Source organism: Staurois parvus, unplaced genomic scaffold, assembly GCF_062004578.1.
Source record: "Staurois parvus isolate SC_StPar_1 unplaced genomic scaffold, SC_StPar_1.0 ptg000017l, whole genome shotgun sequence".
In the NCBI taxonomy this organism is placed as follows: Eukaryota; Metazoa; Chordata; class Amphibia; order Anura; family Ranidae; genus Staurois; species Staurois parvus.
This window is the reverse complement of record NW_028317813.1, coordinates 6,947,960-6,972,077: the sequence shown is the minus strand read 5'-3', so window position 1 is coordinate 6,972,077 and position 24,118 is coordinate 6,947,960. Positions and strand designations below refer to the sequence as shown.

The 24,118-nt window shown below is 43.4% G+C and overlaps 1 protein-coding gene across 1 annotated transcript in view; it reads left to right on the top strand.

Annotated features, from left to right (window-relative positions):
* Window positions 1-11,290: 11,290 nt before the first annotated feature.
* Window positions 11,291-24,118, top strand: part of CCNT1 (cyclin T1) — a 35,505-nt gene continuing 22,677 nt past the window's right edge. The window contains exons 1-4 of the mRNA XM_089679328.1: window positions 11,291-11,478; window positions 16,473-16,554; window positions 17,670-17,798; window positions 23,784-23,844. Coding sequence (XP_089535454.1) covers window positions 11,333-11,478; window positions 16,473-16,554; window positions 17,670-17,798; window positions 23,784-23,844 — 418 coding nt within the window. The 5' untranslated portion in view covers window positions 11,291-11,332. The remainder of the gene's footprint in view (window positions 11,479-16,472; window positions 16,555-17,669; window positions 17,799-23,783; window positions 23,845-24,118) is intronic.

Genomic DNA, 24,118 nt, shown 5'->3' with positions numbered 1-24,118 from the left:
AGGTGAGAGGCAGGGTAGTGACATCACAATCACTACCTCTCGTCCAATAGAGAGCGTCTTTCATTCTCTGCAAGTAAAGCAGGAATCCCTCCTCTTTCCCAACAAAAATCTTCACTCTCACTCAAGAAGTATCTCTTCCCTCCCCCAACAAAGATCTCACTCCCTCCATTCAAAAACACCAGATTTCAGATGAAAAGTGTAATAGAGTAAGGGAAAGTCCACTTGGGCTTCCCCTTGGCTGTGTTATGTGAGAGCCAAGGAGGAGACTGGAAGAGCTGTCCTTAGCTCTGTGCCACTCTGTATCTCAGGTCTGACGTGGCTGGCACATTACTGCTACGTGGGTGTTTCTGGTACACAGGCAGCACGACCCCCAGCTTTGCAGGGACCTGCATAGCAGTAAAGTATGAGGCAAGAGGGGTGCAGTCTCAGAGCACTCCTGGCTGATTGTACCCTGGTTATACGGCACCACCTTCCCTAGTATGCGACAGTCAACATGTGCTATTAAAAACATGTTAATATGCACTGTATTACCACACCTGGCCATGCATTACAAAGCATGAATGTCTTGGTAAGGGGGGCAAAGTTGCTGATTTCATATAACAATGCCATTCATGCTGAGGGACATTCACACACATAAACCAGTAAACTGGATAACAGGCCCTAATTCAAGGGTCACACTTTAGTCAGTCCACCAAATCTCACATACCAATCACCAAGGAACCATGCATCCAGCATGCAGCCACATCCATGAATGCTTGTTCTCCTAGGGGCGTCATGGGGAGAATTTTCATTTCCTCCAGAGGAGATAAATATATTTCCATTGGCCTCCTTTTGCCTTCTACTAAAAATGTATCTTAAGATACCTTCTCAATACCACGGAAGCCTGTATTCTACTGAGATGGAGGGGCACTCTATGTGACTAACATACCATAAAATATGGTTTTATTGGACTGATTTAATTTTGTCAGATGGAGAAAAGGCTCTAAAGCATGGAGACTCCTGGGATAACCCATTTCCCCCAACAGCATACCAGGGGAGACAACTGCACCTCCTCCTCTCCTGCCCTCCCAGGCCTGTCCCATACTTATACTCGTCTCCGTAAATGCCTACTATAATTTTTTGGTTGTGTAGGTCACCAAGAAGGTACTCATATGTTTCTCATACACATAACTTAAATCTAAGTGTTGTTTTAATTCCGCTATATTAGATGCTTCTCTCCAGATACTTTTGATTTTAGGGAAATTTCTTTTCTCAACCTCCTGATATCCATTGAGGGCAAAGGCCTGAGAGCTAAAATGTATCAAAAATCTATGGCTGACAATACTCTGCTTCTGGCCTCTAGCCATCATCCACATTCCTTAATAAGGGGAATCCCTACTAGACCGTGCATCCGCAGGAACTGTTCCAGTGGGGATGACTACAGGCAGGAGGCAGAGGATCTCTATGGGAGATTCTGTGAGAGGGGATACTCCCATGGGACTATTAGACGATCCCGCAAGAGGGCCTTGTAAGACCAAGCGTCAGTTACGAGTGTGTATAGGTGAACATCTTGGCAGTATCAGCAACAAACATGGTAGGACTCCAGTTGCAGAACATTTTGCCAAGTTTCACAACTCCTCTCCTAGGGGACTTGGGATCAAGGAAATTTATGCTCTGAACCTCTCCAACCGCAGGGGGGACTTTGATAAGATCCACCTGCAGCAGGAGTGGATATTCAGACTTGGGTCCTTGGCACCCAAAAGACTCAACACTGATTCGAGCCTACAGGTTTTTCTAGAATCCTAACCTTTCATGGCCTCTTTATCTTGTTGAAGAATCACGTTGGTTTTACGTTTATAAATTAATTCCCAATTTGTATGGGTAATATTCTATATTCAATATTGGCCATTCTTCATGGCAATATGGTTCAATGGCATAATATGAAAGTTAGGGAATGCATGATCTAATATGTGTTGTGTGATTGTATATAATTGAATAGTATTAGGGACTTATGGCAGCACAATGCAGTGCATCGCACTGCCCTACATTGCAGTGAATGAAGTGTACGTTTTGTCCACTTCAAATAAAGTTTTTTCAAAACAATAAAAAAAGGAGCAGTGTGATGCGCTGAATCGTGCACTACATTGCCTCTACTGCATCCAGGAATGCAGAGCTGTTGGAGCAGTGATCTGCTTTGGCAACTCTGTGGTATAGTGTGAATTCACCTGTAAACCTGGAAGCTGATTGGTTAGAATGCAGAGCTGCACCAGATTTTCCACGCTCCAGTTTTAGAAAATCTCTCCCTTAGCCTAGGTTCACACCTAAGCGTTTTCTGCAGCGTTTTGCAGAAACGCAGTACAGTCCATTTAACATGATTTCTTATGGAACATGCTCACACCTGTGCGTTTTTACCCGGTGCGTTTTTTGGAAAGGGTCAGGGACTTTTTTGAATGCAAAAAGTTGCATTTTTGTTTCTATAGACTTCAATGGAAACGCTGCAGAAAAGCATGTATTGCGTTTTTGCCGCATTTTTGATGCATTTTGAATCTGCCTAGCAACAAGAAATATTTAAACAAAATGGAAAAAAAAGCAAAACATCAAAAATGTGTAAAAAAAATGCAAGTGCAAAAACGTGATGCAAAACGCAATGCAGAAATGGCTCAAATGCAACCTGCATAGGTGTGAACCTAGCCTTAGTGAAAATAAATTTAGAATACAATAATTTGTAAAAAAGGTTAATATCTTTGGCCTTAACAGCAGGGGAATTCCAAAAGGTCAAAACGTTTTCAGGCAGTTTTAATCTAGGAATAGATTACAGCTAGAGTAAAATGCCAGTTTAGCATAAATTAGATATTCCTGAGAAAGAATGGAGAGAACCAAGGATAATATTTCAAAAGGGAGCAATTTTGCTGAAGGCTATTTTAAATCTGCCCTGTCAATCACAACATTCCAAAAAGCCATGAAAAACTAACAAATATTGGTTATGCATGTCAATTAGTGTATAATTAACAGTACTACATGATCAGATCAAATAGGTTTGAGGCTTTTTGAAATATTATATTCTGTATGAAGTTACTGTACATTTTTTTCTTCGTGTGTTTCCTATTCCACACCATGCCATTTTCCCACCCTGTGCTGTATACTTTATATTTTGTACCATACAATTCTGCACGTTGTGCTATACCTTCATTTATCCATATTAATTTAACCATAACCTATGAAGGAAGGAATGGGATAAATTCAAATATACACGCGCTCTCTGATAATATCTTTCAGCTTTCCCTGGCCCCAAACCCTTATACCCACCCACAGCTGTCATGGCTGTGTCCCCTGGAATTTTTTTCTCTTAAATGTCGGGGTGCTCATAGCATCACTATGGTCCTGGGAAATCCACCGAAAAAATGAGCACAAGGCCACGGCATGTCTTTTATTGCATCATGCCTCTTGGGCTAGGCCTTTTAGCCAAGACCAGGGCGATTTTTGCTACCAGGCCGCAAGGCCTAGCCATTGCACATGCTGTGGCATTTATTTTTTTATTTTTCTTCACGTGTGTGTCACCGACACTTATGTTTGTGTTTTCACTTTTCACTAGGATTGAATGTGTGAGCCCTTAGGCCTACCATAAAGCCTAAGGAAAGGATGTGGCTATCAGGTTCCTTCCTCTGAATAAGGGGGTCTCTCTCCAGGAAAGCCTAGTAATCAGTGGTTTGTTTTGGCTGACCACGAGGAGAGGGGTGCACCATGCCTTTTGGCTAGGTGGGCCACAAATGTACCTAGTCCCTGTCAGGAGCCTTGCGCCTTGGAGAGTCGAGGAAGGGACCTACTTCTTTGGAAGGTCGAATAGAGACACACTCCCAGTGTGCACTTCTCTGTGTGTGTTGTACTTTTTGGTTTTTCTCACCACCGCGGATTCAAGTAAAAAACAATACACTTCAAGTAGTGGATGTGTATAGATTATTTTTGGAGAATAAAGATATTGTTTAGTGTCACTTTAACCACTTGCTGCCCACCCACTGTAATTATATTGCAGGCGGGCGGCACAAGCAGGCTACGTCACATATATAGAAACAAGAGGTCCAAGCGCTAAGACCCGGATATATGGGGGCCACTTGCCCACTGCTGCTAGTGTCACACTGAGGAAAATGATGAATACAAAAAAAACAACGCTGAGGAAGCTGTGGCGATTATCGATGAACCCCACATCAATTCCATAAGGGGTATGCTATTATTTCGTACAAACTTCATTGAATTAAAATTCATCCAGAACAAAGTGAGACTTGACAAAGCACATGCACCTGAAACACATTGTCGTGGTTACCAGCCAAGCTTGCGTTCCATACCCAGCGCCTGACTTCCGCTTCCTCCCCGACTGTTGTGACGGCCCCAGCCAGGACAGCAACCATTACTTCCCGGCCTGGGGATGTAGGTGAGCGGGCATTCGACCCTGTTATGCCTTGGCTATACCTTCTTGTTCTGGATGATTTCTGGATTAAATTTAATTTAATGAAGTTTGCACAAAATAAAAGCATACCCCTTATGGAATTGATGCGGGGTTCATATTGATTTAAAGTCACAGCTTCCTCAGAGCTATTTTTTTTATATTTATGCATCACATACATGTATATGATCCAACCCGCTCGGGTTTAGGAGCAGGCTGCGCCCCTCCTGTGACCACTGGTCACAGCAGATCACTGTATCCAGGTATCATGTGATCGCTATGATTGGTCATAGCAATCACATGATAACAATGTAAACAACCTGTCATTAATGGTTTTCCATTCATGTACAGCTTGCTTACTATTAAGATCTGTGATTGACCTACAGCAGTCATATGATACCTGGCTACCTGTCCTGTGTGATTAACTGTAGCCAATCACAGATCACAATCAAAATCTTTTCATGAATGGGAACTATTGCTTATACAGTGATCTTCACTGCAACAAGCAGTAACAGTAAAAAAAAATCCCTGCTCACTCCCCTAGAGTAGTTCAGTGTCACTATGGTGACAATGATGCAAAAGAAAAGGTTTTAGTGAGCGCTACCAAAAAAAAACAACAAAGAGTATATATATATATATGTAAATACATATAAACACACATACATACGCACATGTATGTATATGTATTCAAATAAATAAGCAGCTGATACAACGAAAGGCAACCAGAAAAAACCTCCAATAGTATATATGTATTCAAATAAGTTGGTGCAGCGCTAAATGCTAATACATATTAGTAAACATACTGCCATGCCAATTCAAATAAATGTGGATAGGTGGTATCACCTTAAGGTGATTAATCGTGATATATTTAGTTCAAAATATTCGTGTGGATCAAACAAAGATCACAATTCCAAGTGTGTGGATGTCCTGATCCGGGAGTGACAACAGGTGCAAGCCAAACGAATGGATAAAAAACGCACTCACCAGATGTGCGTTTAAAATGCACAATAATAAATCCTGCGTCATCAGGTTATAGAAAGGTCATCAGATCTCGGGTCAGGTTACCATACGAATCACCATCCCAGCTCCACAGAAAAGGTCACCAGAAACCGCTACCAGGTATCACCATCAAGGTCATCTATCCTCCAAATGGGCACTGTGAATGATGACACTCACACAGAGTGCCCAATGAGAGACCACATAGTGTGATATTGCTTAAGGTACCTTTTTATTCAAGGATAATGTTAAAAAATACATATTTTATTATGTTTTTTAAATTTATTTTATTAACTTTTTTGTTTTTTACTATTGTTTTGCATCCTGTTATCAGAGTAGCTCATTGTCACCATATATGTATTCAAATAAGTTGGTGCAGCGCTAAATGCTAATACATATTAGTAAACATACTGCCATGCCATTTCAAATAAATGTGGATAGGTGGTATCACCTTAAGGTGATTAATCGTGATATATTTAGTTCAAAATATTCGTGTGGATCAAACAAAGATCACAATTCCAAGTGTGTGGACGTCCTGATCCGGGAGTGATAACAGGTGCAAGCTAAACGAATGGATAAAAAACGCACTCACCAGATGTGCGTTTAAAATGCACACATAGTCATAGGGATAAGCCCTTATCCCTATGACTATGTGCAACGCACGAAACGCGTCGGGGGGCAGCAGCAACTTAACATCTAGCCACAGCATACCCTGAATACATGGTCAGTAACTTTTGGAACTTTTTTGAAAATCTGTTTTTACCATTGCACCCATTATCCTTGAATAAAAAGGTACCTTAAGCAATATCACACTATGTGGTCTCTCATTGGGCACTCTGTGTGAGTGTCATCATTCACAGTGCCCATTTGGAGGATAGATGACCTTGATGGTGATACCTGGTAGCGGTTTCTGGTGACCTTTTCTGTGGAGCTGGGATGGTGATTCGTATGGTAACCTGACCCGAGATCTGATGACCTTTCTATAACCTGATGACGCAGGATTTATTATTGTGCATTTTAAACGCACATCTGGTGAGTGCGTTTTTTATCCATTCGTTTGGCTTGCACCTGTTGTCACTCCCGGATCAGGACATCCACACACTTGGAATTGTGATCTTTGTTTGATCCACATGAATATTTTGAACTAAATATATCACGATTAATCACCTTAAGGTGATACCACCTATCCACATTTATTTGAAATGGCATGGCAGTATGTTTACTAATATGTATTAGCATTTAGCGCTGCACCAACTTATTTGAATACATATATGGTGACAATGAGCTACTCTGATAACAGGATGCAAAACAATAGTAAAAAACAAAAAAGTTAATAAAATAAATTTAAAAAACATAATAAAATATGTATTTTTTAACATACTGTCAGCAGTCAGTATCCCTGATCACCGCTACACCAGTCATATGATGATGTTGTACTGCACTGGTGACAGTATGTAAAAAATGTTGTGAAAAAAACACCCAAATTTAAATTTCTTCATTTTCCCAAAAATTGTGACACACAATTACGTCAAAAAACTTGCCATGCCACTGATTAAATACCTCAGTCTAATTTCCAAAATAAGGTTATTTGTGGGGTATTTGAACTGTCTTAGCATTTTAGGGCCATGAGATAGGCCAGTGATGGCGAACCTTTTTGAGCCCGAGTGCCCAAACTGCAACCCAAAACCAACTTATTTCTTTCAAAGTGCCAACACTGCAATGAAACCTGAATATCGAGCTTTTGGTTTAGAAAAAACAACTCGTACAGTAGTGCAAACTAATTAACAGTACAGGGATGACCAGAGACTGCGGACACAGTACAGGGATGACCAGAGACTGCGGACACAGTACAGGGATGACCAGAGACTGCGGACACAGTACAGGGATGACCAGAGACTGCGGACAGTACAGGGATGACCAGAGACTGCGGACACAGTACAGGAGATGACCAGAGACTGCAGACAGTACAGGGATGACCAGAACTGCAGACAGTACAGGGATGACCAGAGACTGCGGACACAGTACAGGGATGACCAGAGACTGCGGACAGTACAGGGATGACCAGAACTGCAGACAGTACAGGGATGACCAGAGACTGCGGACACAGTACAGGGATGACCAGAGACTGCGGACACAGTACAGGGATGACCAGAGACTGCGGACACAGTACAGGGATGACCAGAGACTGCGGACACAGTACAGGGATGACCAGAGACTGCGGACACAGTACAGGAGATGACCAGAGACTGCGGACAGTACAGGGATGACCAGAGACTGCGGACAGTACAGGGATGACCAGAGACTGCGGACACAGTACAGGGATGACCAGAGACTGCAGACACAGTACAGGGATGACCAGAGACTGCAGACACAGTACAGGGATGACCAGAGACTGCGGACACAGTACAGGGATGACCAGAGACTGCGGACAGTACAGGGATGACCAGAGACTGCGGACAGTACAGGGATGACCAGAGACTGCGGACAGTACAGGGATGACCAGAGACTGCGGACAGTACAGGGATGACCAGAGACTGCGGACACAGTACAGGGATAACCAGAGACTGCGGACACAGTACAGGAGATGACCAGAGACTGCGGACAGTACAGGGATGACCAGAGACTGCGGACAGTACAGGGATGACCAGAGACTGCGGACAGTACAGGGATGACCAGAGACTGCAGACACAGTACAGGGATGACCAGAGACTGCGGACAGTACAGGGATGACCAGAGACTGCGGACACAGTACAGGGATGACCAGAGACTGCGGACACAGTACAGGAGATGACCAGAGACTGCGGACAGTACAGGGATGACCAGAGACTGCGGACACAGTAGAGGGATGACCAGAGACTGCGGACAGTACAGGGATGACCAGAGACTGCGGACAGTACAGGAGATGACCAGAGACTGCGAACAGTACAGGAGATGACCAGAGACTGCGGACAGTACAGGAGATGACCAGAGACTGCGGACACAGTACAGGGATGACCAGAGACTGCGGACACAGTACAGGGATGACCAGAGACTGCGGACAGTACAGGGATGACCAGAGACTGCGGACACAGTACAGGAGATGACCAGAGACTGCGGACACAGTACAGGAGATGACCAGAGACTGGGGACACAGTACAGGGATGACCAGAGACTGCGGACAGCACAGGGATGACCAGAGACTGCGGACAGCACAGGGATGACCAGAGACTGCGGACAGCACAGGGATGACCAGAGACTGCGGACAGCACAGGGATGACCAGAGACTGCGGACAGCACAGGGATGACCAGAGACTGCGGACAGCACAGGGATGACCAGAGACTGCGGACAGCACAGGAGATGACCAGAGACTGCGAACAGCACAGGAGATGACCAGAGACTGCGGACAGTACAGGAGATGACCAGAGACTGCGGACACAGTACAGGGATGACCAGAGACTGCGGACACAGTACAGGGATGACCAGAGACTGCGGACAGTACAGGGATGACCAGAGACTGCGGACACAGTACAGGAGATGACCAGAGACTGGGGACACAGTACAGGGATGACCAGAGACTGCGGACAGTACAGGGATGACCAGAGACTGCGGACAGTACAGGGATGACCAGAGACTGCGGACAGCACAGGGATGACCAGAGACTGCGGACAGCACAGGGATGACCAGAGACTGCGGACAGCACAGGGATGACCAGAGACTGCGGACAGCACAGAGATGACCAGAGACTGCGGACAGCACAGGGATGACCAGAGACTGCGGACAGCACAGGGATGACCAGAGACTGCGGACAGCACAGGGATGACCAGAGACTGCGGACAGCACAGGGATGACCAGAGACTGCGGACAGCACAGGGATGACCAGAGACTGCGGACAGCACAGGGATGACCAGAGACTGCGGACAGCACAGGGATGACCAGAGACTGCGGACAGCACAGGGATGACCAGAGACTGCGGACAGCACAGGGATGACCAGAGACTGCGGACAGCACAGGGATGACCAGAGACTGCGGACAGCACAGGGATGACCAGAGACTGCGGACAGTACAGAGATGACCAGAGACTGCGGACCTTTGGGGAGGGAGGGGGAGCGGGTACCTGAATTTGACAGGTACCCGCTCTTACTTCCGCAGAGTTTTTTTTTTTATCTTACCTGTTCCTCGATCCAGCCGCGCGCTGTCTTTCCGGCTTCTGTAGTGTGGGCGCTCGTCGGACAGCCGGATGCCCAGTGCGCATGCGCGAGAAGCGCTGCGCTTTGTGATTGGTCCGGCGGCTTCTGGGATCTGTCATGTGTCCCAGGTACCGCCTTACCATTCACAAACAGCACTGCTTCTTGTGCATGCGCACTTGGGACCCGGCTGTCATGCACACTACAGCCGGGAAGACAGCGCGCCGCTGGATTCTCCTGGCGTGCCCACAGATAAGGCTCGGCGTGCCGGCTGTGGCACGCGTGCCACGGGTTCGCCATCACTGAGATAGGCCATCAGCACATCAGGATTATAGTTTTTTTATTCAAATTTTTTTGTCTAATTTATATAATAAAAAATAAATACCCCAGTGGTGATCAAATACCAGCAAAAGAAATCTCCATTTGTGTGAAAAATATTGGTATAAATTTCATTCGGGTACAGTGTTGCATGACTGCGCAACTGCTAGTTAAGGCAGAGTTCCAGACATTTTTGTTTTTATTAAAAGTCAGCAGCTACAAAAACTGTAGCTGCTGACTTTTAATAAACACACACTTACCTATCCCAGGTCCAGCGATGTTCTCACCCGCGCCGTCCCTTCTCTCCTTCTCTCCTCCACCGTGCCGGAATCTCTGCTGTGGGCACCAGGCTGTGACAGCTTGGTGCCCACTGTGCATGCTTGAGTTACGCTGCACCTCCTGATTGGTCTGGCAGTCTTCTGGGACCTGTGAAAGGTCCCAGGAGACTACAGGAGGGAGGAGGGGGCCAGACTTCCAGCTCATTTTGCCCGTGGCAAACTGAGCCGGAAGTGGGAGCGGGTACCTGTCACAACAGGTATCTGCTCCCCCCCAAAAGGTGCCAATTATGGCAGTGGAGGGGGCGAGGAGGCAAATAAGTGGAACTTCTACTTTTGAGTGGAACTCTGCTTTAAAGTAGCACAGTGCTGAATAGCAAAATTAAGTATAACCTTCTGTAGGTTATGTGGTTAAGTAAAACTATAGGCAATTTTTTATTTTTAATAGAGTTAAGACGGATTATAACCCCTGGTCGCTTTAATCTTTGCCATCTCTGTCCCCCTGGAGAGATTTCCCTTCACTTCCTGTCCCATGGCCAAAACAGGAAGTGAGAGGAAATCCCTGCAAATTTAGGGAATTCCTTGGAAGCCCCCAGGTATTCAGAACTATTGTCCCCATTGGAAGATTTTCCTTCTATAACTTTTCTGGGGACAACCCAAGATTTGAGGTTTCTTTCAATTTTGATAACAGTAAACAGGACAAATCGAGAAGGTGAATTTTCCTAATGGGGACACGGACAGCAATAAAAACTGACAGGCATTCTAATCCACCTCCACTCTATCCAAAACTAAAAAAAAAAGTGTTGCTTTTATTTATACTTTAAGGGAAAGTCTTCTGGAATTTGCAGTAAAGATTATCCAACCAATTGTAAGGTTCAGCCAACTTCACACACGTTATGTACCTCGTGGAGGTTACATTCAATAGGCTCTCATTGATAGGTCCTGATGACACTGCAATGCACTCTGGGAGAAGAAACACTGAACCGTATCAGGTGACCCTGGCCCCGCCCTCCCCAGCTAAACGCTACAAAAACCCGCCCACAGCACTGATCGCCGTTGCCTATACGCCCCGCCCGCCATGCGTAGCGACGTCGTATGACGCACGCTAGGCTTTTTGACGGCTTTCCGGTGTTAGTACGTGAACGTCCTCTCCCACCCAGACATGGCGCCTGCAGGCCGCTGGTACTTCACCCGGGAGCAGCTAGAACGCAGCCCGTCCCGCCGTGCCTGCGTGGATCCGGACAAGGAGCTCTCGTACCGGCAGCAGGCGGCCAACCTCATCCAAGACATGGGCCAGCGGCTCGGCGTGTATCCTTCTCTGGCCTGTAGCTGAGGCCTGAGGCAGGCAGTGAGGCCTGGAGAGGGGCGGCACATGAGGGGAGCGGGGCGCTGTGATGGCGGTTGTGCTTCTCACGCTCCTACCGGCACGGTGCGGGGCCCGGCTTTACCAACGGAAAGCTGATTCGTTTGAAAGCATGATTGCTATATGGCAGCAGCCGGCAGATTTCCACCGAATTCATGGCAGTGCCACTTCCATTGGATGGGTGGACGCTGGCCTGGCTCTGCTGGGTAGTCATGACTTCAAATCACATCCACACTGTCCTCCTGCACTCCCTAATAAAGTAGATGTGAACCTCACCACTAAGATCCTTCATCAGCCTGTCTATGGAAGTCCAAACATTGGTTTCTTTCTTGTAAAATCTGTGACTTGATGCTCCAGTTATGGTTGATTGTTCCTGCCAGAGCTTGGCACATAATGTCCCCTATGTACGTGTCTATGGCATGGAGTGTATTCTACTGGCTGGAATATTGATTTCTGACCATTGGAATAGATGTCTGTACATACGCATTCTCAGAAGCTCCCCTCTGAGTGCCTGGTCACTACAGAATCACACAGGAACATGCTCCACATATGTGTGTGATGCGATTTTTCAGCCCATTTTTTTTAAACGGACTTGAATCGCAGCAGATGTAATGCACGCACTTCATTTAAAAATGCACTGTAACCAGATTGCATGGTACTAAAGGACCATGTGAGCCGGTGCAAGCGAATGTACTGTGATCTGTGTTTGCAGTGCTGTTAGGATTACATTGCCACCCTGAGCAGATTGCACACCTAATTATTTTGGACACTGTGTGGGAAATGCGCATGGAACATGGGTTTCCTACACAGTGTTCTGGTGTGAGCATGCCCTGAGTGAAGTTTTGCTGCTTTTTTATTCTTTTTAATATAAACCACTGCTTTGAATTGATACTAAAGGTACATTTTTGTTGGAAAATAAACGTGTTATACTTACCAGTGTGCAGTGGTTTTACACAGAGCAGCCTAGATCCCCTGATTCTTGGGTCCCTTGGCAGCGCTCCTGGCTCTTCCTTTCTGTTAGGTGCCCCCATACCAATCAGCTTGCTATGGGGGCACCCAAGCAGGCGCATTTCCAAGCTGCGGGGCTTGGCCCTGACCCCTCTCCTCATTAGCTGACTGGCTGTGATTGACTGCAGTGGGAGCCAATGGCTCCCGCTTTCGGTCTCAGCCAGTGAGGAGGCAGAGACCCAGGACAGCTGATGCTGTCATGCACATCGCTGGATCATGATGGGGCTCAGGTAAGTACTGAGGGGGCTGGGGGCACTGCTGAACACAAGTTTTTTTTACCTTCATACATAGAATGCATGAAGGTAAAAAAAAAACCTTGAGCCTTTACAACCACTTGATAATACTGATCTAAATGCCTGATGTGCATGGTTACATAGGCTAATATTGAGCTTTGTTTAGAGGCATAAAAAAATGCCAGCATTTTCTCTGCCTATGTGCATGAAACCATAAAGGGGCAATTCACCATTATACTAAGACTAAGGGCTCTTTAAAGGTTAAATAACCATTATAATGAGACTAGGGGCTCTGAGAGGGTTCATACAGTGTCCAGAACCTGGGGGAATACTGTACGGACACTCACAGCTGCTGCGTACAGCCACCCATAGAAATCCAATAGAAGATGTGATTGTAGGCTAGCATATGCTGGGGTTGTTTAATGCACATACATATGTTCCAAATGCACACCATGTGCATTCAAAGAATATGTGCTGTACGCAACCCCCAAAGCATACATGTGTACAACCATATCTTGTAATAGATGTCTATGGGTGGCTTTATGCAGCAGCTGCAGTCTTGGGAAAGTGTTTTTGCAGGCTCTGGACACTTTACAGCCGTGTTCATGAGCCCTTACAGTATAATCAATGGATCACAGTAGTTTCCACTCCATTGTGCAGTGTAGATTATTGATCTTTGTTTAAATAATCCAACTTCAGTGTGGAGCAAGGCCTCTCCTGTATCCATGAATTTGCATGTGTGCTTTCAGCTTCCTTAGGCCTCGTTCACACCATAAGTGCAGAAAAACTAATGGAAACCGACTCACAGATTTCACTTGCAGAGAGATCAGTTTTCATGCACACATCAATGAGTTTTATACACATTGCAGATTCCTTTGGCAGAAAAAGATCTGCACAATACTAGTGTATGAAGAGAGCACAGCGAGCACAATTGATTTTGTTGTGCCCTTGCAGAACGCGTGGAGATAAACACTTCTCTGCACCATGGTGTGAAGGAGCCCTTACCATCAACTCCCCCCACACTCAGTGATGTGCATGTGTGAACTCGTGGATGAGGGAGAGCACCAAACTGTCAAACCATCAAATGGCTGAAATCATAACTGATCACGTGCAGCATCGTGGCAGTTGCAAATCAGAGGCTAAGATGGCAGCTTCCTTGGCTGAAAATGACAGGAAGGAGGGTTTAGTTCTGCCTTTAATTTGTAGCTGAGTGGGCCATCTTACTAGATAGCTATTGATAAATCTAAATGAGGATGCACAGACAGATTGTAACAGTTGTGGCCAGCTTCAATCCCAACCTCATACAAATTTGGTTTGGATAGTAGGGAAGATTTAAGGGGTATCTCCACTTTTGTGAAAAAATATAGCAAATAAAAAAAATATATATTATAAAATATACAATTTCAGAGACAGAATATGGAGGTTCTTCCTCCCACAGTCTCCTGTCATTTATTCAGTTTGGCATGGCTGTGCTTCAGAGTCATAAAATCTTTGAATAGAGAGACAAGTCCAGTTGGCCACTGTGGCAAAGGAACTCTTGGTTCTCATGGAACACAAGTGAGGTGACGTCACCACAGTTGTAGTCCTCTGATATTACCTCCAGTTAACTGAAGAGGTCTGCAGGAGGCTGAGCATTGCATCCGCAATCCACTGATCGCAGTTGCAATGCTTTTGTTTTAATCAACGTGGCTGCATGTATTTATTTCAAAAGGTGGACTATTTCTTTCAGGTGTTTCTTTGTTCTAGAGATTTTTCATCCCTTCTCTGCCCCCATGATGCCCATGCAAGTAATGGGGGGGGGGGGGGGTGTTTTAACTCTGCAAATAGCATATTTTAGCCAAAGGCTGATCTCCAGCTTTTAGTGAAGTTTAAATAGTTTGTTTAGACCAAGCTGGTTCAAACAAACTATTACCTTCACTAACAGAGGCAGCAGTTGGAAGCGTTGTATAAACTGCATGTAGCCTCAGCTACATACAGTGCTGTAGGATGGGATCTTCCAGTCCCTCTCCTGGAATAAAATCAGGTCAGGCTGAGTGATACTCAGTCATTTACAGGGAGCTTTGTATTCTATGTATGATGAAGCCTCAGCTGTATGTAGCCTCTGCTCTGTTGTTTACAATAGCGAACAGCAGAAAAGAAGCTGCAAAGCATGCAGGGAATCCAGGGAGTTGTGGAAAGAGCTGGCCAGCACACAGTCATCAATCACAACCTGAAAGGAGATTTTTGTAAGTAAGCTTATATTGGATTGTCAAAATAAGTTGTTTGTAATGCTATCGCAATGCTGATGTTATAAAATCAAAGTGCACGCTGTGACCATTGAACTCCTTTAAATGACACACCTGGTGCCTGTTTATTTTCATCTGAAGCCTTGAAGCAGTCCATATATGTCCTGTAGTATGAGATGCTACAGAGCTCAACAGCTAGAAGTGCGTATTTGGGGCCTATTCACACTTGTCTGTTTTCATGCAGCAAAACGTGCACATTTCAAGTAGAAATCCAAGTTTCCCTATGATGTTAGTTCACATCAATTTGCTGAAAACCATATGGGCCTATTCACACCTATGTGTGTGTGTGTGCGTGTGTGTGTTACAATGCACTGCACACAGCACAGTGCAAATCCACATTAATGTTGGTGTTTAAAGGATAGTATTTTGATCAGTGGTCTTTTTCTGCTGCTAAACTTAAAGCAGAGCTCCACCTAAAAGGGGTACTTCCGCTTTAAGGACTTGTCCCCCACTCTCTGTTAAGGATTGGCACTTTGGGGAGTGGGTATCCAATTTTAGCAGGTATCCACTCCCACTTTCGCTCCGACTGCCTATGTGATTGGATGCGGAAGTTCTTACACCACCACCCCAGTCTCCTGGGACACGTGACTGAGTTTTCACAGCCGGGTGCCCACAATTAAGATGACAGAGGACGGTCGGTGAACCCGGCTGAGGTGAGCACACCACTGGATCAAGGGACTGGTGAGTGGCTTTTTTTTAAGTCAGCAACTACAGTCTTTTGTAGCTGCTGTCTATTTTTTTTTCACAGGAGACTTGAATTCCACTTTCAGAGTGCAAAATCAACAGCTAAGAGTAGCATGATTTTGAGCATGTAGGAAAGATAGTCACTTAAAATGTTGTTCACTCCAAATAAATGATGGTTTGAAAGCCTGTATCTGGTAAGATATGTCATTGTTATCTTATAGTTATACAGCAGGGATTAGACAACTTTATCAGTGGGTTAGAATACCCATATAGAACATCTTTGAGATGGTTCAAATTTATCAGCATTTGTATACTGGGCACTGATTTACATAGGAGGAATTACCTTTCTATGCACTATGGGAATGGTTTGTGAGCCTGTTGCCTAGTCTCAGAAAGGTGGGTGTTCATCTAAGGCGTTCTTAGTTTTTTTTTTGTAGGTCATTTGTAAGTCAATATACACAAAGTTTTAAAATGACTATGTAACATGATTGCATCTTCATCAGGTGAACCATCACATAACCATTTCAGGAATGTAACTGTTGGATGAATTCATCTGAATGTAGCTGTTCAGTAGTACTCTTTTCTAGTGTGTTACATTTTAAAAAAGTTGTACGGGAGGGAAACAAGTATGCTTCTGGGTTAGTAAACTTGAAATAGATTTGGTACATAGTTGCCATTTGTGTTACACAATTACAGAATTTTTAGATTTTCCTTAGTTTGACAATCTAGATCCCAGCTGACTATTAATACAGCTATTGTGTATATGCATCGGTTCTATATGGTCCAGTCATTTACGAAATTCCATCGTAATGTAAGTGATATGTGATTCTAGCTCTTATTTCCACCTTTTTTTTCTGCACTGTTATTGGTGATTGCAGCTAAAACAGAAAGCTCTGCTGTATTGTAGACCAAGAAGTCTGTTCATGAAACTTATTTACTAGGGTACTAACATACTGGTGTGTAGAACGTCAGCTATGGTAAAGCTGCAGCTCTCTAACCACTCTTGTTGGTTTTCTTCTTATCTCAAAGGAGCAACTGTCTGCTGTTTTCAGAAAGAACACCAGGTTAGCGTGTATGAGAGTCAAAAATGTGTTGATTGTTGCAGGACATTTCTACTTTCTGGGATGTTGGACACTGGATAGTTAGGATGTGGGGGCAGGATTCCATCAACTGCTGTATTCCAAATTCTAGCACTGCTTATTGTTTGGATTACACTTGACGCTTCATGCACACTGGGCGTTTAGCCACAGTGCATAAGACTGGCTTTTAACTGCAGCAAGAGGGCACAGGTGCACCGACCACCAATGCTGCTTGGCAGCCTGTGAAACTCTGAGAGTCTGATAACTGCTGTGGCTGGGCAGTGCATGTAGTGATACTTCCACTTAGAGCAGTATGCACCCAGGGATGAATGCCAAGAATACAGACTGCTTGTGTTCCGGGCATGTGTCCCTAAGCGTATACTGCCCTAAACAATCACAAAGCTAGGTGCATTGTCCAGCTGCAGCAGCTGTCAAATTCTCAAAGAGTTTGACAGGTTGCTGGCAGCAGGGCTGGACAGCGCTGCTGTGCCCTCCAGCTGCGGCTAAATGTTGCAGCCTCATGCATCGGGGCTAAGTGCCCAGTGTACATGAGGCATTGTTAACCATGAGTTAGTAAATGGCTTAGTATTTTACATTGTAAATAGTTGATATGTTTGTTATCTAAAACAACCTCTTTATTTTTGGAAACCTGTTAAAACTATACTTTTGTAAAGCTATACTGGGGTTTTTTCCACTCTACCTGGTATACAACTATTGTGATGACAAATTTCTGTTTTGTATCTGTGTGTTTTGGTTGAATCAGAAAAAGACATAGTTTATCAAAAGGTTGGTTAAAGTATGCCACTTATTAATACAGGTTTCAACATACTTGTGTTTGTTTCTACAGACCATAGCACCTGCAGCTCTGTTTTTGGCAGCTAAGGTGGAAGAACAGCCCCGGAAGTTGGAACATGTAATCAAGGTTGTCCATGCTTGCCTTAACTCAAAGGAACCCATGCCGGACACTAATAGCGAGGTACATGTCAACTACTGTGTGTTAATTTTCTTGTAGAAGTCAGTTCAGTGAGAGAAGTCATTTGTGATCTAATGGCAAAGGTTTGTTATTAGGAGATAACATATTCATAAACCTTTTATGGATACTCAATTCAATGAAACTTATCATGAGAGAAGCACAAAGGCTGTCGTGTTGTCCCCTTTATTACTGTGCTTTGAGTATTTGAATCAGAGCAAGTATGCAGATGACTTTAGACTTTCTCTGACATTTATGATTTTCCTGCTTATTCTGGTTTACTTTCTCAAAATGTTAATTTATTGGATCAGTTTAACAGTAAGAAAGCTGGTAACTTCTAAGGGGACTGCAGTGACAGTTTTCTAATTATATGTTTAAATAGAAAGGCAACTATTTGTCGTTAAGGGTTGTAATATGATAGGTTACCTTGATATAATTACTGCCTTGAATATTTTCAAACACATTTATATTGTAGCTTGAACTAACTAGTTCATCTTCATTTCCAAAGAGTTTCTAGCTGTGGAAATGTGGCCATACACATTAAACCTTTTTCTTTCTCCTTCATTGAGGGATACAGTAATTCAGAGACTGTCAAGTTCTACTGCTGCCTGCAGGAGAATTGGATAAAGGGAAACCAAAATATTGAGGGCCAGTGTAGTATAACCCCTCCTACTTCCAGCAAACTTTAGTATTTTTGCTGGTGTCCGGTGGGATGGAAATTGCAGAGAAAGGTCTAACCTTTTTTGCTAACTACAGGTTTCCTGCTGTCCTGAGTGCCTCCAGCTTATACTCCAATAATGGTTCTGACTGCAGTGTTCTCCCTGAGATGTCTTACACCGATGGCCTGGAATTTTCCCTCTGCTTGAGTCTATGCCATCTTTACAATTGGAATGCTAGCAGCTTCTGAGCCTTCAGCCTCGAAAACTCTAGTTTCTTAAAAAATTATCCCACACTTGAGCAGTTGCAGGCTTCTGCCAATACTCCCAAACTTAGAGACAGTCTCAGCTTTTGGTGACATGGTATGTACCACCTTAAATCTGGAGAATAGGCCTGTAATATGTACAAGTGCTTTCCCCAGTCTAGGCTTCTTACTATTCCCAAGACTGCAAGATGTTTACAAATGGCTATCAGCCTTGAATAAGCCCAGGGCTTAGTTTGGGAAGGCTGACTTTCTTATGAAAACAGTATCTTTAGTAGTAATCAGCATGGATTTTTGAAAGATTGTTCTTCCCAAACCAATCTGTTAACATTCTACGAGGAAGTGAGTTGACATTGAGATACAGGATGGCCTGTGGATGTGGTGTATCTGGATATTGCCAGAGCATTTGATACAGTTTCCTATAAATGCTTAAAGGAAAGGTACGCCTTGGGATCATGTTACATGTTCCACCTGTTTTTAGGGTGGAACATGTAACATGTTCCCAATGCTGCAGCCACTGCCACTGTGGAGCGCCGTGGTAGTTAATTGAATCTTCCTGTCAGTATATCTGCTTGCCCGTACATCTATATGAGCAAGCAGATGTACTGACAGGTCTGCAGGAGACCTGCATGGCACCAGCGATCTACTGATCACTGGTGCAATGCTTTACAGGCTCCTGCAACCAAAAATAATAAATTAAAATTTTTTAACATCAAACGGAGTGCTTTATTGACCAAACTTAAGATACAACATATTTACTAAAAGCAACATGATATAACGTGAGCCACAATCAGCAGGAGAAAGGAAACAAATAGAACAAGAAAAGAAAATTGTACATCCATACAATACAGCGCTGACATGAGCAATGACAAGACCAGGTTGAGGTAATTCACATAAACAGAATAGAAAAGCCAGTACAACAAATCTGTGCAATATCAGACCCCAGGAGGGAGAAGGGGGGAATCCTACAAAAGAGGGGAATACAGGGTGAAGCGATCACTACTCCAATAACCATGGATCCCACACCTTGTCATACTTCCAAGGACAACCACGATTAATGTATGTAAGTTTATACATGGGAAGGGCGACATCCACCCATGCCTCCCAGGCCGACAAAGCTGGAAGGGCTGGGGAAATTAACATTTTTTACCTGCAAAAAAATGTGCATGTATTATTTTTGGTTAAAAGGTGAAATTATCCTTTAATTTACAAATTGAGTTCTGTTGGCATGGACCTCAATGTAAGGTATGTACCTGGACAGAAAACTGGTTACAGGGGCTTTTCCAAAGTGTGGTGATGTATAGTGTGTGGTCTGAAGTAAGTAGGGTAACGTAAGGCTCTGAGAGCAATTCTGGGTAGTCTATTTATGAATGATATAGAGGATGGTATAAATAGTTCAATCTCAGTGTTTGCTGACGATACAAAACTAAGCTGGATAATAACTTCACAGCTGGATGTAGATACTTTACAATCTCAATAAAACAAAGGGGTTGGCAACCACATGGCAAATGAGGTTAAATGTTGAAAAATGTACAGCAATGCGCTTGGGGCTAAAAATATGAATGAAAAGTTACTCACTAGGGGAGAACCTTTGGGGGAATTCAGAATGGAAAAGGATCTGGGGTCCTAGTAGGTCACAGGCTTAGCCATGGCATGCAATGCTAAACTGCAGAAAGCAAAGCTAGCAGACTATTAGCATGCATTAAAAAGGGTATTTACTCAAGAGATAAAACTATAATTATATTTCTTTACAAGACTCTGGTCTGGCCACATCTTTAGTATGCCATCCAGTTCTGGTCACCAGTACTCAGGAAGGATGTTTACTCCCCCTGGAGACAAGACATTTAAGAGGGGTTATGATAGCGATATACAAATATCTTATTGGTGATTCTAGTATAGGGAGGAAGTTATTCAGTCGCAGGGTGGCTTAACAGGACACGCGGTTTAACCTTAAACTGTGTAGAGTTCTTTACTGTCAGAGCAGAAAGGATATGGAACTGCCTTTTAGAGTAGCTGGTGTCTGCAGCAGGTATTGAAAAATGAAAAAAAAAACCTCTTAGATGGTCATCTTAGCGAACGCAATGTACAGGGATATGGGAAATGATATTAGCATAAATACACACATCCGCTGGATGGACTGATGTCCTTTTTTTACCCTTACCAACTATGTAACTTCTTAGAGGCCAAGAATATTTCTTTTTGTTACTCCCAGGCCTCAACCGCCAAAGCCAAGCCCAAGCCTGGCTCCCAGTCTGCTCACAAGCCCTTGATTTCCAAGTACCCCATACCCTCAAGCTAAATCTTTAGCATGAGGGGATGCCCCCACTTTCCAAAGTGCAGGTAATGTCTGCTTGGCTTTCCTTGAGTGTATAAATTGGTTTCTAGGAGCTGCAGGCTAGAATTTTGCTCCCAGTCCCCTCTCCTTTTCTTTTCTTCCAACCCACCTGTGTCACTGCACAGGTTAGCAGATCTCCATGCAGCCTTAGCCCTCCTTTTCAATATCTTGGGAGATCCTCATTGTGGATGCCACCATGTCTGACTAGGGAGAAGTCCTGATTACCTTGTCAGCGCAGGGGTCTTGGGTGCTGAAGCAAACCTGTCTCCCTATCAACATTCTGGAACTTTGGCAGATCTATTCCTTTCTGTTCCTGAAACACCTTCCTGGTCTGCTTCGAAGGATCAAGTTGGAGGTCATTCTGTGGTTAGGCTACTTTCACACTGAGGAGTTTTTGAAATGCTTTTTCGTGAAAAAAAGCGCCTGAAAAGCTCAAGAAAAATGCTTCCATAAGCATGTTTTCACATTGGGACGTTGCACTTCCGTTGCGGTGTAAAAACTCCTGCTTGCATTATCTTTGGAGCATGTTTGTTCAGTAAAAAAAAAAATGCCTCCTCCCATTGAAATCAATGGAAAATGCCTGAAAAGCGCCTCAAAACACCTCTGAAAAGTGTTTTTGGTGAAGTTTTTAAGTCACGTGTCCTTTAAAAACTCTCAGAAAGCACCTATGCATTTTTGTTGTGTTTTTGTGGCAGATCAGTGTGAAAGTAGCCTTATTCATAGCTTTGGACTAGTCCAGGCAGATGTGGTGCTAAGTAGACTACCTGGCAGATGCTCCAAGGCTTCTTACTGATCAGCTATGTGGAAGGCCCTTAACTGCTGAAATGCATTAGTGTCTCTGTCAGGCTGGTTTCTAGCCATCTATTATAATAAGTCACATTTGAGGATCTTTACTGGAGTGCCGGCTTTTTTTTTGCTTTGGAAGATCTTTCTTTGTAAATGATGGGTGTGAGTTTACCTTACCTACCTGCCCAGTTCTCCTGTAGGACATAGTATAACATGACAGTCTCTGAATTCCTTTGTCCCTCAACAAAATGCAAGAAATGGATTTTTACGGTAAGCACAGAAATCAGCAGACTCCATGTCTTGTAAGAGTTTTTTTTTCTCTGTAGGGAGAAACATTAGAAGAAAGACCCCGTTGCCTAGTTATCACTGATATTGGGATGCATTGTTTTTCATTTAAAATGTGAGAGTTGTCATTCATTTAGCATTACTTTTATTTCAATATATGAATAAGTGATTTAGATGACTATATTACAGATTGAGAAAGATCTGTTTAATTTGATTGAAATATATGTGAACTTTAGACAGTTTTTCCAATATAGGCTACTTTACAAAAACGCGATAAAAACGCATATGCGGTGTAGTTTTGTTACATTTTTGGTGCGTTTCCATTCATTTCAACAGGGTGGTGCGCGTTTTACTTTAATTTTAATATGAAGGTGTGTTTTTGGTGCAGATTTTTAACATCACCAAACATGCAACAAAAAAGCAGTAAGCAGGACTTTGAAAAACGCAACAGACTCACAGCTGACCAGAGTGAAGAGTTCCATAGGATTTAATGGTCTTGCATTTTTCTTCCTCTGAAATACATGCTTTTTGGGCTGCTGTATTTAAGTCCTGCTTGCTTCTCACCTTCTGTTTCTGGTGCATACATACCAGAGCATGATGTGTGAAATAGCGTTGGAATAGGGGCTAAGGCTTAATTGACTAAGGCATCACAGAATTTTTGTTAGATTGGTTTGGGTTTGGGACTGCTCCTAAGAAAAATGACATTTTTCTTTTTGACATGTATGTGGTAATACTCCATTGTGTCTATGGAGAGCAAAGTATTAATGTAGTCATATTTTCTGTTCCTTTGTCACCACATATTTGTTACTTTTTCATCTTGCATATACCAGTGTTTAAATATTAATATGCCTATACCCTAGTTGTATAAGAGAATTAGATATGTCCAAACTCCTCTGACAATTGTATGTAGTTTACTTTTTTAATTAGGACTTTTTTAAGGGGATTTATTTCAGTGTATTCTGGATATCCATGTCACATTAGTCTAAATGCTGAAGTAGTGCAAACCACAGCCCAGTGCCTGCAGTTGCTGGTGTAGCAATAATAATTGTAGTACAGTAGATATTTTGGGTTTTTTGGCAGACATTGCCATTGTCTTATAAACAGCTGGCATGCAATTTTCCATAACACATCAGGTTTTAAAGAATTTTCTTGATATCCAGAGATGGGAGTCTGATTTTATTGTTGAAATCAAATGAAACTGTACTTCACACATCAGTCATGTACAGAGTATTTTATATATGTCGTGCACATGACTAGATGTTTTAAGTGCTCATTTGCTAACTTTAGTCAACGTTTACTCATTTAACTCATTCGTAAATCAGGCACATGGATGCATAAATTGTATCTGTGTATATTGTTTAAGGACAAAAGAGAGTGCAGATGGTTTATGTACTAGCTTTGATGTGGCAATGTCTTTCACTGGATCTTTGGACTCTGTTGTTTTGGGGTGCATCTTTATCAGCTAGGCTCACCACCTGGTTTTAGTTCTGCTTGTCATGATAGATACACTTGTTTAATTCCTAGATATCATTTGAGACCCTTTTAGATACCTTTTGACAGTTATCAGTGATGTAGAGCATGACCAGATGGTGACCTTGCCCTTATACCCTGGTTGTTTTGTACAGAGTGCATACCAGTGAGTAACTTGCCGTCCTCTCAATAACAGGCATATCTGCAACAAGCCCAAGACCTGGTCATTCTAGAGAGCATTATACTGCAGACCCTGGGTAAGTCTTCCAGAATGGCTGAAAACTGGGAATCCTGAAATGCCCTAACAAAGGCCTGTCCGCTGCCATGGAGCAAACTGACCTGGCAGAAGAGTCTGCAGAATACTGGATACTAATCTTGCAATTGAAGACTTAAAGCATGGCAATATTACTGTGTAAAGCTTGTTAAACAAGAAAAGTTGTTTTATCTTTAGTATTGTTTCTTTCCCAGAAAAAAAAAATTTTTTTTAATGCTATACAGGAAATAGTTTGATCTTGTGAAGTAAACATTTTT